This window comes from Pongo pygmaeus, chromosome 1 (assembly GCF_028885625.2).
Source record: "Pongo pygmaeus isolate AG05252 chromosome 1, NHGRI_mPonPyg2-v2.0_pri, whole genome shotgun sequence".
In the NCBI taxonomy this organism is placed as follows: domain Eukaryota; kingdom Metazoa; phylum Chordata; class Mammalia; order Primates; family Hominidae; genus Pongo; species Pongo pygmaeus.
The window spans coordinates 129,555,377-129,571,248 of NC_072373.2; the positions used below are offsets into that span (position 1 = coordinate 129,555,377).

The 15,872-nt window shown below is 37.7% G+C and overlaps 1 protein-coding gene across 5 annotated transcripts in view; it reads right to left on the reverse strand.

Annotated features, from left to right (window-relative positions):
• The window catches only part of CDC14A (cell division cycle 14A), a 176,352-nt gene that overhangs the window by 68,664 nt on the left and 91,816 nt on the right, over positions 1-15,872 (reverse strand). For all 5 annotated transcript variants that reach the window (XM_054474809.2, XM_054474813.2, XM_054474824.2 and 2 more), the window contains exons 6-7: positions 13,098-13,164; positions 10,101-10,163 (exon numbers count right to left, since the gene is read on the reverse strand). In XM_054474809.2, the coding sequence (XP_054330784.1) occupies positions 10,101-10,163; positions 13,098-13,164 (130 nt within the window). The remainder of the gene's footprint in view (positions 1-10,100; positions 10,164-13,097; positions 13,165-15,872) is intronic.

The window sequence follows — 15,872 nt, forward strand, 5'->3', positions numbered from 1 at the left end:
AATAAACAAAAAGATTTAGGTCTTAGACCTAAATCTGAGAAAAAAATTAATAAGGAAGTTACAGCTTTTAACTGACCTAATATAATATACGCTTACTTTGGTAGTCTTCCAAAGTTAATATTTGTGCCTTTATTCATAGTGAATTATACAAATGTCAATGTTTATCAATAATAAAATACTTTATATGACACAAGTTGTTTTTTCTAATTAAACACACACATACACTTCAAAGAAACCTAGATCAGGCAGGAACTTAAGGTACTTTCCAATCCTACCACATTTTGTAAACAAATATCTAAGCAAGGATGAGGCAAGAGTATGATATCACCACTTCTGATCTAAAGCCTACTACCTACCAAATACTATGCAAAAAAACTATAGATGTTCTTCACTGTAAGAAAAATCCAAAATAAAAAAATCTGAATTCCTGAAAGTGATACATTTAGGTGTTGTTATTCACTGTGCTATAGGATTCTCCAATCTACAAAAGATTCACAGCTTTCTTTTGAATAACTCACTCTCCTGGTGCACTCAAAATATAATTTGACTAAAAAACATGAATTTTTACAATTACTTTTGTAAAAAAAACAATTCCTTTTTTTTGGAGATGGAGTTGCACTCTGTTGCCCAGGCTGGAGTGCAATGTTGCAATCTCAGCTCACTGCAACCTCTGCCTCCGGGTTCAAGCAATTCTCCTGCTTTAGCCTCCCAAGTAGCTGGGATTACAGGCACACGCCACCAGGCCCGACTAATTTTTTTGTATTTTTAGTAGAGACCGGGTTTCACCATGCTGGCCAGGCTGGTCTCAAACTCCTGACCTCATGATCCACCCACCTCAGCCTCCCAAAGCGCTGGGATTACAGGCATGAGCCACTGCACCTGGCCAATTTTTATGATTTCTAAGAAATGCATCTGTGACTCTACAGTAATAGTCACAAATACATTTTTCAGTCCAAACACTGAAAACTATTTGAACTTTTTACTACTGTAATAAACCTACAATAAGATAGAAAAGATAGTCTTTGAGGTTGACTATTACAAGATTGATTTCCTTTATCAACAGATGTGTTTTCTAGGAAAACATGCAGAAACAGTTTTGAAGCGCAATTCAACATTCATTTAGACATTTGCTGAGCCTTTATTATATATCAAGGACTGTAACTTGGTGTTGAACATAAAAAGCATTCTCTATGCTTTTATGGAGTCCAAAGGCAAGTGGGAATGACAAATAACAGTAACAAAAATGGCAGCAAATATGTGCATACCACTGACTCTGTGTTAAGCACTAGTGTATTCTATACAACTTACTTCTCATAGCAACCCTGAGAGGTAGGTGTTATTTTCATCTTCGTTTTATCCATTAAAGAAAAAGTCACATTACACTTTGAACATGTGATGCTAAAAGTACGTAAGAGGAATGACAGTGGCACAAAGACTATTTTGAAATTTAATAAGGTAGAACCACAATGGCATTTTAAAATTCATTTAAAAGTGCCTTCTTTATATTTCCCTAACTTCTAAAACAACAAAACAGTGTTGACAGTATAGTTGTATTACATAAACGCAAATATGCTGTAAGGACAGGCACTTTATGAGCTTAAGGCAAAGTAAATATTTGAATTATTTGGTTTAAGTTGACATGCCATCTGGCTTTAAATAATAATCAAACTCTAGATTATTAATTTAGACTTGCTTTTGAGGGAGACGGTGCGGTGGAGGGAAAGAGGAGTGTCCCACGTGGATGACTGCTTCACCTCTGCTAGCATCAGCTACAGCAGGGAGAAAGTAGAGTTGGAAAACATGTAGAGGCCTATTCCAAAAGTCCAGATCAGTGAACACCTCTGCTGGTACAACAGCAGGGTGCAAAAATCCAGTGCACATTTGCAGATGCTACTCCAATGTTCAAGACGCAAAGATGATTTGGAGTCAGCAGCACATACATAGTTGTTGAAACTTGGAACTGGATGCACTCAATCATACAAAGTGTGTATAACCAGAAATCATGAGGTCCTAGAGAACCCCAGCAAATCAGGGTGGGCAAAGGAAGAGAAAGGACTTGAGAGGGAGGCTGAGAAAGACGGCTAGCCATAGAGGGAGGAGAAACCCAAAAGACAGCACATTATAAATCAGGGAAGGAATGCGAATTAGAGAGCAACCACAGAACAAACCCAGCAGGAAGAAGAACAAGCATAGCCACTTGGTTTTACTAACCCTTGTGTTAGCAGGAACAGTTTCAGTAGAGGCCAGACCATAATTAGTTAGAGTCGAGACTGCTCTCTTAAGAAGTTTGGAGATAAAAGAAGGAAAAGATACCAAACAATAATTAAAGAGGAAGAAAAAAAGCCATGGGGAATTGTTCAGGTCAGGGTAAGTCTCAAAACATTTTATAGACTTAACCAACGTGACCTTTGAACCAGCAATGGGTGTAACAGATACGGAAACACTGGGTCCCCTCACTTTTGAAGTTGCGGTGGCCAGGAAGTAATTTTGCTTCCTTAAACTTGAGGCTTTAGAGTGGTATAATGAACACTACCAGACGGCTCCAGGAGAATGCTTCTTCTAATAGTTCTTCCAATATTCAAATCGCCACAGGAGGCGTACTTCCATAACTGCTCCAGGTGATGAGGACATGCCCACATACTTGCATTCTGGGGACTGCTTGACCCCAGCCCTATGGCAGTCCCATATTTCCAGTTCCATAATCCACTAACATGTAAAGAAGGCAGGCCAAGCAGCATCCAGATTACATTTTAGTTTGCTGTACAAATTCTAATCCAAACAAAGTCTTGAAGCATCATAACTTCAGTGTTCAACAACATTGACTCCTGCTGTTGACCCAATGTGACTTACTGAGAGAGAGGAAGCCTAACAAACTTTACTGTTTCTCAAGGTAGGTGCTAAAGAGCAATTGTTAGGACTCTACACCACCTGGTCAATCTGAAAATTTACTTATGCAGTGAAGGGTGACACAGTCAACCTGGAGACAGGTCCCCAGTCACATATTAAACTAAATTGATGTTCCATACAGAACTGGTCTTAGATTAAAATATCTATCAATCTGTGTTGTAAATAACTGACTTAGAAACAAAAAAAAAAAAAAACCTCACTCTTGCAGCATAGATTGGCTGCTGATAAAAGAAACATCATTTGAAGAAGTTGTCTACCATGGTAAATTTGTCCCTTGGAATATTACTGCAAAATCAGAATGGATTCTTAATCAACATGTTTTAGGCACTTTCCACTGAAAACAGATCATATAAAATATCTTGAAATGTGCTATACTCCTGTTTTTAGTATTATTCACAGACTTATTCATTAGTTCTTTCATTCCACAAATAATGACTGCCCACTATGAGTGTACTGTGCTACTAGGTTAGTTACTCAAACAAAGAATAATAAGACACAGTTCCTGCCCAAAAGTACCTGCAAATACAGGAAAGACACAGATGTGTAAACAGAGTATCACACAAGGCTACATAAGAAGAGCTTCCATGGGGTTAAGACTTAACAGTCAGCCATGTAAATACAGTGGACCAGAAAGAAGAGCTGACGGGCAGGAGGAGGGAGCAAGAGCATGTGCAAAAGCTCAGAAGCCGCCACCTGGTAAGCTGCGTGGATTTGGGTATGGGGAGGGAGTGGAAAAGGACAAGGGTGGAGAGGAAGGACAAGCCCATGTCAAGAAGGGCCTTCTGTGCTGTAGTAAGGAGTCTGCATTTCCTCCACACCTTTAGTCAGTGTGGAGCCCATTAAGGGGAAATGATAAACAGGGGAATGATATAATCAGACTTAATTTTTAAAACCTACACCCTGATAGTAATGTGAAGTCTTGATCGAAAAGGCCCAAGATCCAAGAAAGAACCAATCCCAGGCATCCAGAATGAACCCATGCTTTTTCACAAACAGTTCCCAGACGGGCTACATTGTAATGTGGCTAAAATAATGTGAAATCACTTTCTAGAATAGAAATGGTCTTTCCCCAAAAGAGCACCCTTTAGGTGAAGATGGCAATAATGATAACCTGTGAATTGCTTGAATGTCTCAGGAACAAAATAGTCCACATTTCAGCCTGTCATGGATCAGTGAGAAATTCTGTATCACAACTAAATTGATAAGCATAAAAGTGGGGGCTTGGAGCAAGACTCAAATATGGCAACTTCTGCAGAATGAGGCACAAGAATACATGGATTCTATGGTACCAGGTGACAAGAGCAAAGGCTTTAACCCTACACATGGAGAGATGATATTACTGGTAGCCTTCTAAAAAACAAAAAAGAAAAAGAAACATTGGGCCTAACAAATATATGGAGCAAACATGAGGCATTTAATATCTGTTCAACAAATGAACTGAAAAGCTATGAGAACGAGGCCATAAGGAGCATGGTGTGGCTACTTGACTCTCAAATAAGAAATGTTCATCTGTACACCATTATTTCTGTAAAACAAAGCTTCCTAGCCAGTGTGACCAGAATGGAGCTGCCTGGGCAGACTGGAGCAGCCAGAGTCCCCAGGCCAGTTGCCAACAGCTATGAGCTATAATCACAGGGTGTTGAGCAAATATTATCATTTTCTCCATGTGCCATGATGAAAAAACAAAAGGAAGCCCTGTGCGGTGACTGTTGTCAAGGCAGTAACAGGTGCCTCTGTCATCAGGCCTGCAGGCCAAGTATGGCTCTAACTTCTGTGAAGACAATGGTAAAGAGGTGGCCTGGGTTTGTTCACATTTAAAAGTACAGGTTCAAGGCCACAATAGCTTGATATTCTGGAAAATATTCTCGTAATTTTGTTTTTCACACCCAAAAAAGGAATGAGTTATGGCAGGGGGGCAGATAATGGCAGCTAGAAAACAGCTCAAAGAAAAAAAGTCAAAGTGCTTTCTCAGTTTTGAAGTCATTTTTCAACTTTTAGCTCCACCTAATCCCCAAATAGATATTTAAGGAGACTCCTTGAAACTGCATGGGCTGAATTTTGAATGGGGTAACAAATGTAAGCCACAGTGATGAGGAACCTCCAATGTTGCCACTGAAGCACCATTTCTCTGCATTTCTTCCCCCAAACTCAACTAATAACAGGACACTGCTACCGCATCACACTTCCATCATCAAACCATGGCAAGCCTTTTGGTAAATAGTGGAAAGCCCTTGGGGACAAGCAAAATAACAAACTAGAGACATAACTTCAAATTCTGTCTGATAAATAACAACTGCTTAACAGTAGCATCATGAATGATCACTGGTGTTTGGGCAACATCTTGTTTGGTAAGGACAGCTACCCCCCAAAAAAATAGAAGAAAGCTGACTGAAGGTAGACTCTGTATACGGGTGCCACTTCCAGGTCTTACGAGCAGAGTATTAGCCTACACTAGCATTAACCACTAACTTTACTACTGAAGAGCATAGTTCCTCACATACCTACAGCTACATAATTTAATTGAATGTTCAAGCTCTATCATCTTCATTATTTTTCCCTAGGACAAAAGGTCAACTTTCATTTTTCTGAACTAGATTGGAAATGGCTAGATTTCAAAGGAGTAAAAGTTCTCAAGGTTCTCAAGGTACGTATTCTTTGAGAATATCTTAAGAAGCTGTTGGAGAAGTACAAATGTTTTGACACTGATTCCTAGAGGAAGGTTTTGGACCACCGTCTCACAGTTACTTTTCTGGACCTTCCCAGCATTGCTGCCCAAATTTCATGTCTGATCGGGGCAAATGTAAGAACTGCACAGTTCCACAACAGCCTGGTAAAGGACCTGGAAAGACCACATTTTGGAAGATACTTTTGCAAGATGGAAGCCAACACCTGGTGTTTATCAATACTTAATACAATGGGCCATTTTTAAGTCACACGAAAATAAAGCAAGAGCCTGAGGTATCTCACCTCGAGCTTTCTAAATAGAACAGGGCTTTGAAATTAATTCTCATGTGAACAACAGATCACATGAAGCAAGGAGATATAACCTAGGCTTCATGTCACACTGATGGACTATGACAATACATTGGCTAACCTGTCCTTGCAGAATCCATACTCTAGCTCCATGTGGCTACTATGCACTTGAAATATGGCTAGTCTAAATTAAGATATGCTATAGTATAAACTGCACACTGGAGGCCATGCGTAGTGGCTCACACTTGCAATCCCAGGACTTTGGAAAGACAAGGTAGGTGGATTGCTTGAGTCCAGGAGTTTGAGACCAGCCTGGGCAACATGGCGAAACCCCATCTCTACAAAAAATACAAAAATTAGCAGGGCAAGGTGGCACACACCTGTGGTCCCAGCTACTCTGGAGGCTGAGGTGGGAGGATGGCTTGAGCCCAGGGGGTCAAGGCTATAGTGAGCCTAGGTTGCACCACTGCACTCCAGCCTGGGTGACAGAGCAAGACCCTGTCTTAAAAAAACACAATAAATAAAATAAATAAACTACACACTGGGCTTCTGAGGCTTAATTCAAAAAAACCTAAAATACATCATTAATAATTTTTATATTGCTTACATGTTAAATGCTATTTTAGGTATATTAGTAAATATGTAAACAACATATTTACAACAAGTAAAATGTATTGTTAAAACTAATTTCATGATATGACTTTCATATTTCTATTGGACAGCACTGCTTTAGACCCTGGAATTACAGAAGGAAGATGGATATAACCTTTTGCAGGATGGGCAGAGGTTTATCTGTAGACTTTACACAACAAAGTATTTCCCACATTCAGTTGACCTCATCACTAGAAGCATTTATAAGTAGCACTCTTTCTATAAGATTCCCCTTTAATCTCACATAGAGATATGGTCTTATTGGTTTAGGCTTTTTTTGGGGTTTTTTTTTTGTTGTTTTTTGTTTTTTTGAGCCGTATCATTTACTAAATGTACTTTTAGTAAAGAAAAGTTGCATCTTGAACATCCCCTAATCATCTAAGGCTTACAGTCTCACAAATTGCTGTCAACAATAAAATTTTGCTTTGAAAACTACACTGTCTTCACTGGAATACTGACTTTACTGGAGCTAATAAAATGTATGAATTCAGCTATTCCACAAGTTCACCAAATATCATACTCACTAGAACAAGGCAAACAGCAAGAGAAATCTGACAGGAAATGACTGGGCCCACAGATTGTCAGAAAAGAGTTCCTTTATTCATTTATTCCTTAAACATTTAAGAAATTAAGAAACTAAAAATTAAGAAATACCTACCAACTGCCAATCACAATAGTGGCTTTCTATTTTATAGGCTTTATAATAGAATAGATAAATCATTCTCAAAAAAAGAAGTTGTTTGACAACATTAAGTGTTCACCAAAACTGACTGCTCCCCTCCCATCACCTAGATGGTTGTTGTCAAGGTGAAAGCATGACTACCTTCTTGTCAGATTTTTGTCTGCTTGGCTGGTTGGTTTGCAAGAATAAAATTGTACTGGCTGCTTCAGGTTTTTCAAGATTTTTTTCAACTAACCCTCAGCATCACCATTAAACTTAGAGAGGAAGGAAGGAATAAATAAAATAACCACTAGTTTTCTCCTTGAGTTGTTCCTTCTTCTCTCTCACCGCTTCCAACCCCCTCCTGCCTCCACCTCTCCTTTAATTGAAACGGCTTTAGTGTTTGGCTGTATATTTAATAATTAATACAATGGGCCATTTGCATTCTTCATGCTCATATACATGGGGCAGAGATCCAGGTTTTGGGGGGGTCTGAAACTTACCTAATTTGAGGGTCCATCTTAGAGTAAAAAAGTATTAACACAAAATTGGGTATAGGACTGTAAAAGGTGCCCATACAAGTTGGGGGGTGAGGCTCTCTAAAATTTAAGCTTCATTAGCTTCAAAGTAAGTCACCTCTGGTCATATAATGTAGATACCTATATGTGTGGGCTAGGGAGTGTCTTACTATTGTTTGTTTTATTACAAAGATGGATTTTATTAAAGCACTCTTCCACATCCTTTCTCTTCAACAAACATTATAGAAATCATTCCAAGATAAGTGGTATAGCTCAATTCATTTTTTAAAATGACTGCATAACATTCAATGATTTAGATGTACTACAAGTTATCTGACCTTCTTTCTTATAAGTACATATTCCCTTTGTTTCTAATTTTGGGATTTTAGAGGGGAATAGTTTTTTTGTCACTACTAAAAATGCTTTTATGGTATTAAAAAAACTCTCTTTGGGTTTTTTTCATAAATTGCATTAAATGTATTAATTTTGGGAAAAGTAGCAGCTTTATGATGTTAAGTTTTTCTATCCAAGAACAAACTATATGTTTTTCTATTTGGTCATAATTCCATCCATGGGGAATTTGCAACCTAATAAGGAAAATAAGGCTTGTATGCAAATAGCCATGATATAAGAAAAATGGAAAGTACAAATTGTAACACATGAAATTGAAGGCAGGGAGGAAGAGTACTCCAGAGGTGAGATCTAATCTGTGCAGGATTTTAACACAAACGAAATGGAGGAGGGGGAGGTTAAAGGGATGGGAATCTGGGAAAAAGCAACCTGAGCCAAGCAACAGGGATATTCAAGAATCAGTAACTAAGCAGTTTGAGGAGCTGGAACACAGAGTACGTACAGTGAAGAAACAGGAGATGCAGCTAGGAGGGTAGGCTGGAGCTCATCACAGCTAAGACTGCCAGGACAGGAGAGTTTATCCACATTTCAGCAGGGCAATGGGAGAAATGGCCAGTTTGGGGCCAAGAACAAGACAAGCAAGATGAGAACTCTATTTTAGGATCACTCAGGTGTGTGCAAGGAACCCTGGGAGGAGAAGGGCCGGGCTCAGTTAGAGAACTATTAAAATGAAAGATCCACAAGAAAAGACGTGAGACCTGAGTCAAAGGGAAGGAAGTGAGAACAGAGAGGAAAGACAGACATAATTAATACATCCTGTGGCACCAGTAGAAGTGATTCGAATACTCACTAGGTTAGGGAGGAAAACAAAGCAATGTTTCTAGCCTTGAGCCTGGGTTCTCAGTAGGATGGCAATGCGGTAACACACACAAAGCAGAGGACCATGTTTGGGTAAAAGATGATCAGTTTCTTTTCAGATAGTTGCATTTAACATGGAAACAGAATATCCAAACAGCGCTATTCTAGACTAGGGCCCCAAATGTGAGGGCTGCCCTTATCTTACTAAGGATAGAGATCAATTGTATTACTCCTCTGGGGAAACCCAATGGATGAGTTCACCTTCCGAGAATGTTGAACCTACTCACATTGTACAGACTTCTCATCTTTCAGAAAAAGTTAATGACCTCTAGACTCCTCCTTATCCTATTCTTCTTCAACATCTCCTTACAGCGCAACCCAGCTTAGAGATAGCCTTTGCCTGCATTTTGAGCAGTCAAGACATTAATCAAAAGTCTTGTAATGATGTCATGGGGAAAAAAAATTCAGCCAACTTTTAGAACTAAGTAAATTCAGCCATATTTCAAAATAAAATTTATACAATCAAAAATATTATAACGGGGCTTGGCATGGTGGCTCATGCCTGTAATCCCAGCACTTTGGGAGACCGAGGCAGGAGGATCACTTGAGCTCAGGAGTTCAAGACCAGCCTGGGCAACATGGTGAAATCCTGTCTTTAAAAAAAAAAAAAAAAAAAATTAGCCAGGCATGGTGGCATGCACCTGTAATTCCAGCTGCTTGGGAAGCTGAGGTGGGAGGATAGTTTGAACCTGGGGAGGCAGAGGTTGCAGTGATCCGAGATTGTGCCACTGCATGTCAGCCTGGACAAAAGAGCTAGACACCGCCTCAAAAATAAATAAATAAAAGGTACAAATTCAGTTTTATTTTAAATAAAACCTGATTTCTAAAATAAAAGTAACATAATTTTACTACCCTACTTAGATTTTTCTTATAAACTATAGGTGCAAAGTGATTGTATATAGATGAGAGAATATATATAGATATGTTATTTTCCCAAAATAAAATTTTGGTGACTCCTGATTCAAAGGAAATAACCAAGCCTGAAAGGACAAAACTGACCACTAAGGAAAACTCCAGAATGCTTTTATTTAGCACCCACTCGATTTGCAATACATGAGTGTGACGGGGAAAAATTAATCAACATGAAATTATGTTTTATAAAAAAAATTAAATGTACAAACCTCATAATGTTCATATTCATCCACATCAAATGTCTCAAAGTCAAAAAATCCATGTTGCAATCCCTAAAAGCAGAATTTGAATTAGTTTTTCCATGCTAAATTGATAAACTCTACTCATCATTTCTGGAACTCCTACTCACAGAAATGATCCTCACTAATCTGAAGAGACAGCTTGAAACCTTTGATGTTGAATGCATATCTAGAAATCTTTTTATAACACTGGTTATACTGCATTAAGACTGTCTTAGTGGAACTAAAAAAAACACTTAGAATAACATGAAAAAAGCCCCACAAAAGATGCCTTGATTTCTAATTTACATCAGTTTTGTATGTAAAATTATATGTATACAAAATGAAATAAAATAAATTTATAGTTAGAACCTGTTAGGAACTAGACCTAACTATGACAGAATATATCATAGTGATTAATTTCTTTGTTAGGAGAAGAAAAATCAATTATTCTTATGAGTTTTTGTCTTCCTTTTATCATAGGGAGATATTTAGCCCCCCAAAAAAACCCTGCATCTTTTACTGTTTTTTTCTTCCTTAATATTTCTACTTAATAGGCCCTTATTAATATTTGATGAGAGAATATATATATTTATATATTATATAGTATATATAATATTTACATATACAATATATAATATATATAATATTTATATATACAATACATAATATATATAATATTTCTTAATATTTCTACTTAATAGGCCCTTATTTGTTCCTAAAACTCTACCTTGGGAGAATCTGTTTCATGATGATAGTTTCTGACAAAGTAGAATTATACTTGACTGCTCTTACAATTTAAAAAAAAAAAACTGATATTTTTATCACAAAGTAAAACTCATACTCAGTTTTGTAACCAATGACTTAGAACTTTTAAAAACTATCCAGCTAGCTCAGATCTAATATTTTAAAGAGAACAGAGTCTTTTATTTTATAAATCATGAAGCTATACAGATTACAACAGAATACAAAACCACAGGTACATTTAAAAGTTACATGATCAAGTCATTAAAAATAGAAAAAGAAACTAGCAAGCCAAGCTCCAGTACATCTATCAGTGTTTTTTCAAAACACAGAACATGGGCCATCAGCATCAGAAACACTTAGGGTAATTCATATGAAAGAAGCAGACTCCTGGGCCCCACCCCAGAACTATCAAATCATATTCTCCGTGGTTGGGGCCCAGGATCACCATTTTCAGCATAGCTTCCCAGGTGATTCTTATAAATGCAAAATTCTGATAACACTGGTTTAAACAACCCCTACAGAATAAGCAGAACAAATTATTTAAATTAGTCCATTCTAAAAACAAAAAAAACAAAAAAAAAAAACTGAGTTCATCCATATGCACCTTTCCAGACAAAAAAAGTGAGAAAAATATATACACTCTGAAGGATTCACTTTTTTTTCCTCTGTATTTTCAAAGGGTTTGCTTATATCCATGTATAGTAATTCACATAACATGGAATATAAACTATACTTATGACAATGCCAATACATTAAAATCAGAGAAATGTGCTCCCTAAAAAGGCAAAAATGTGGCCATACTCTATATAGGTTCTTGGAATGGTACTACTCGTTGCCACACAAAAATAGCCCAGAACATGGTGCCTTATGTAAGAGAATGAACTTACAGGAAATGTCTCAGGTGCTTAAAGACATGCTGCACAATCTATCAGATCCTCCAAAATCTCATTTGTCTTTAAGTTAACCCCAACATTTGATGAAACAAGTTTACACAACTTTCCTCTACAACAGTAAGGATGGCACAACTTTCTATACTGAGTTACTAATTACCATAATTACAGGCAGCGATATTCCAGTGTGAACTCTTTCTAAATTTTTTAAGTGTTATAAAACAAATGGCCTGTACCAGATGGTAGGAAAGGCAAAATAATAATAGTGATGATAAATAAATTATTTTTTCCCTCAGGCATATTTTCCAAATGCTATAATCGATGGTTATATGTTGGGTAATGTCTCCATAGAAGTTCTTAACTGGCATTCCTGGAAGCGCATCTTGGCAATATTGTTGCAAGAGTGGGCTAGAGTATCTCTGTAGTTGTTTAAGGGGAAAGAAACATATTTGAAAACTATTTTAAAGTTTGATAGGGTTTAAATTCATTTTAAATGAAATAGAAACAACCATGTATAAAACAGGTAGCACATTTATCACACCAATTTTCTCAACTCAAAACACAGCAAAAATCAGTTTTATATTACATCTGAGAAATGAACTAGAATTGCTACTGATGATATATTTATAGTCCATGTGACATTATTATGTATGTCCTATGATCCATAGATCATGTAATATGTAATTCCTGACTGATAATAAACCATGGTTATATGTTTGAGATGGAATTATGTACTTTGAGCCTTCATTAGAATTTACAGTATAGCTTGTATAACTTCTCAGATTGTCAATTTATGTTTCTAAAACATGTTCCGAGAGCTCTCAGTAATCTTCTAGTTTAACTTCTCCATTATATACAGAAATAATTAAATAACTATGACTTGGTTCTCAAACTTCGGAGTGCATCAAATCACCTGGAGAGGTTGTTCAAATACAGACCGCAGGGCTCCACCCCCAGAGTTTTTGTTTTAGTGGGTCTGGGGTGGGACCAAGCAGCAGAGGAGCAGAGTGGCTTAGATAACTTCCTGACTCTCCCACACCAAGATCAAGCCTGATAATGAAGCTAAGCATGTGACAAAGCAATGTCACAGGCACTGCAGCTGATAGTGGTGATAAATCTGCCCTGGAACACAAATAGTTTAAACGACAAAGAAAGGCCCCTTCCACTCCCTCCTCCCAGTTTTTCCTGGTGTTTGCATTTTACAAATCAATCATCCTTCAAGAAGTGAAAAGGCTTCTACTTACTGGCTCCCCTTTCTTCCCTCCAATAACAAATAAGGATGTTGAGATGATTCCTTTCTCATATTTTTTTAAACTACTGTGTCAACTACAGCAAGGAGAATTGTTATTACCTTTCTGATTCCCTGCAAACAGTCGAGAATGGTGAGATTGTAAGTGCAATTTCCAAAGGAAGCATCCCTATAAACATAAATAAACTCAACATTAAAAACTTGCATTTAGAACATTCAAATAATAAAACACCAAAGTCAGCTGGAGATGTGCTTGTTTGGCTTCCCAGCTATCAACATGGTAAATTTATATAATACATTAGATCCTACTAATTAACTACCACACTTAACTGAAGCACTTAACTGAAGCACTTCTGAAATTGCTTTAATCCAAGAGGCTGATTTAAGACCCTGCGTTCCTGAGTCCGACTGCCTTGGTTCCACTTCCAATTCGACTAGGTACTGAACAGGAACTTAAGCAAGTTATTTTACCTCTATGCTGAATCTTGGTCTCCTCATCTGTGAAATGAAGTTAATGATAGTAGCTATCACTCATAGGACTGTTATCAGATTATGTTTTTTAAAATATGTAAAGTCCAGGCCGGGCGCGGTGGTTCACGCCTGTAATCCCAGCACTTTGGGAGGCCGAGGCGGGCGGATCACGAGGTCAGGAGATCAAGACCATCCTGGCTAACACGGTGAAACCCCGTCTCTACTAAAAATACAAAAAAATTAGCCGGGCGTGGTGGCGGGCGCCTGTAGTCCCAGCTACTCGGGAGGCTGAGGCAGGAGAATGGCGTGAACCCGGAAGACAGAGCTTGCAGTGAACCGAGATAGCGCCACTGCACTCCAGCCTGGGCGAAAGAGCGAGACTCCGTCTCAAAAAAAAAAAAAAATATATATATATATATATGTAAAGTCCTTCATATAGTGGCTGGTACATAGGAAGCACTTCATAAATATTATGACTATTCTTATTATTAACAGTGAATTGGACTGTTTGATTAAGTAAAACATTCATCATTGCAAGAGGTATTCTGGCAGAGGAATAACCTCCTGTCAGGAATATGATAAAAACAAGCTTAAAAGATAGGAGAGACAACGAATGTAGGCCAACAGAACCTAGCAGGTGTTTTCATGGATTAAATGCCATCCTTCCCCAACAAAAAAGAAAAGAAAAGAAAGAAAACAGGAAAATGTAGTCAGGCTTCCAAACAATCTCCTCTGAGTCACTGGGAGCCACGAGAGCTTCTAATGCACCACGAAGTACTCCTTCAAAAGGAATGGGAACCTACCGTGGTGAAAATTGAGTGCTTCATACTTTATTTAAGTTTTTAGAGCAATTTAGCAGACCTGCTTTAGGCAACATAAAACTAAAGTATCAAGTTCAGGTCAGTTAAGCAAGAACTGGCACCAGAGCTTTAACACTACAGTGTTCCAAGGTGTCCAAGGTAGGAAACTTGACCTCAAGGCTCCAGGCTCTCTGCCCAGCCTCCACTGCTGACCCAAGAAACAGGGCAGGCAGACACCTATCTAGACAAAGTCAAAGGCACATACGGCAGCCATCAGGAAGGGGCCAGAAGACGTTCCAAGGGGAGAATAGACCTTTAAGGGCTTTAAGGTATAATTAACATAAAACCAACTTTTACAACCATCCAAGGTCACTTGAACCTATGGCTGCTAAGCCATGAAGTAAAATGTAACTTCATCATCCCTGAGTTTCAGCATCCCAAAAGCCTAACATAAAACTAGCAAGTTAGCAAAGCAACTTAACAGAATGCTGAAGTCCTGAAACTTCAATTATTCCAAATATTTAAGTCTCATTTCAAAAGGAGGGATCTTCGTTTTTGTGTTTTTAAATATCGTCTGAACTCAAATGTCAGCAAAAAATAAAATAGCCCCCTTTTCAAATATCTTGTAAAAATGTAAACTGTATGTTAGAAAGCAAATTTTAATGGGCTATGCCAGAGAAAAGAGTGACTAGGGATCTAAGAAAAATATTAGTTTATATAAACAACCATAAATTCCTTTGCAGACACTTGTCTTTGGGGTTCGGAGTCTCTGTGCCATGGACTCTCAGCGACCTGAGGAAGCCTGCGAACCCATTTCCTCAGAATAATGTTTTTAATGCATAAACTAGGATTAACAGAAAACTTTCAATTACATTTAAATAAAGTTTAAATATGTATTTTAAATATACTGAAATACAAATTTGCAATACCCCAAAATGCACTTTTTAAATTAATATATTATATAACAAGATCTAGTGGCAAATCTGATAACTGCTACTATAATTTTGAGGAAGGAATGAGCATAAATATTTTAAGAAATAATAACTGTAAGTGATACTAAATTGTCATTTATATTGCTAATGCTACTACAGTTTATTTACAACATTTATAGTCGGATGTAACTTTATAATTGATAAGGTAAGGTCAGTAAAAATAAAGATATAATTTTTTTCGCATCTAAGTTCACTGACTCCCCGAATTCTCTCCACAGACCCTAGATTAAAAACCACTGTTTTACGTTTTTTAAAAGGGGGTAAAATTTTCTTTATATTTAAAAAGAGTAAAACAAAAAAAAATTACGAGAAGTAGAGGTATCCCTTATTCTTTCAGGTATGTCTTCCCACTCCTAGACTCAACCAAACAATGTCACTAATGTAAGCTACCAGAAAAAGTTCCAGGCCTATTCTTTCTGAATGTCTGCAAAGTATGGTGAGGCTTTCATGATACCTCCTACCCCATCACAGCCACAATTGTTATCAGTGACTAAAAGGAGAGCTCTGGTGACCGGGTGGTCAAATCTGCAGGCCTCCAAAGTTGGGAGGGAAAGTTAACATGCCATCTGACAGAACTAGGCAAGTCAGTCACCATGGCTGAAAAGGCAAAGAGA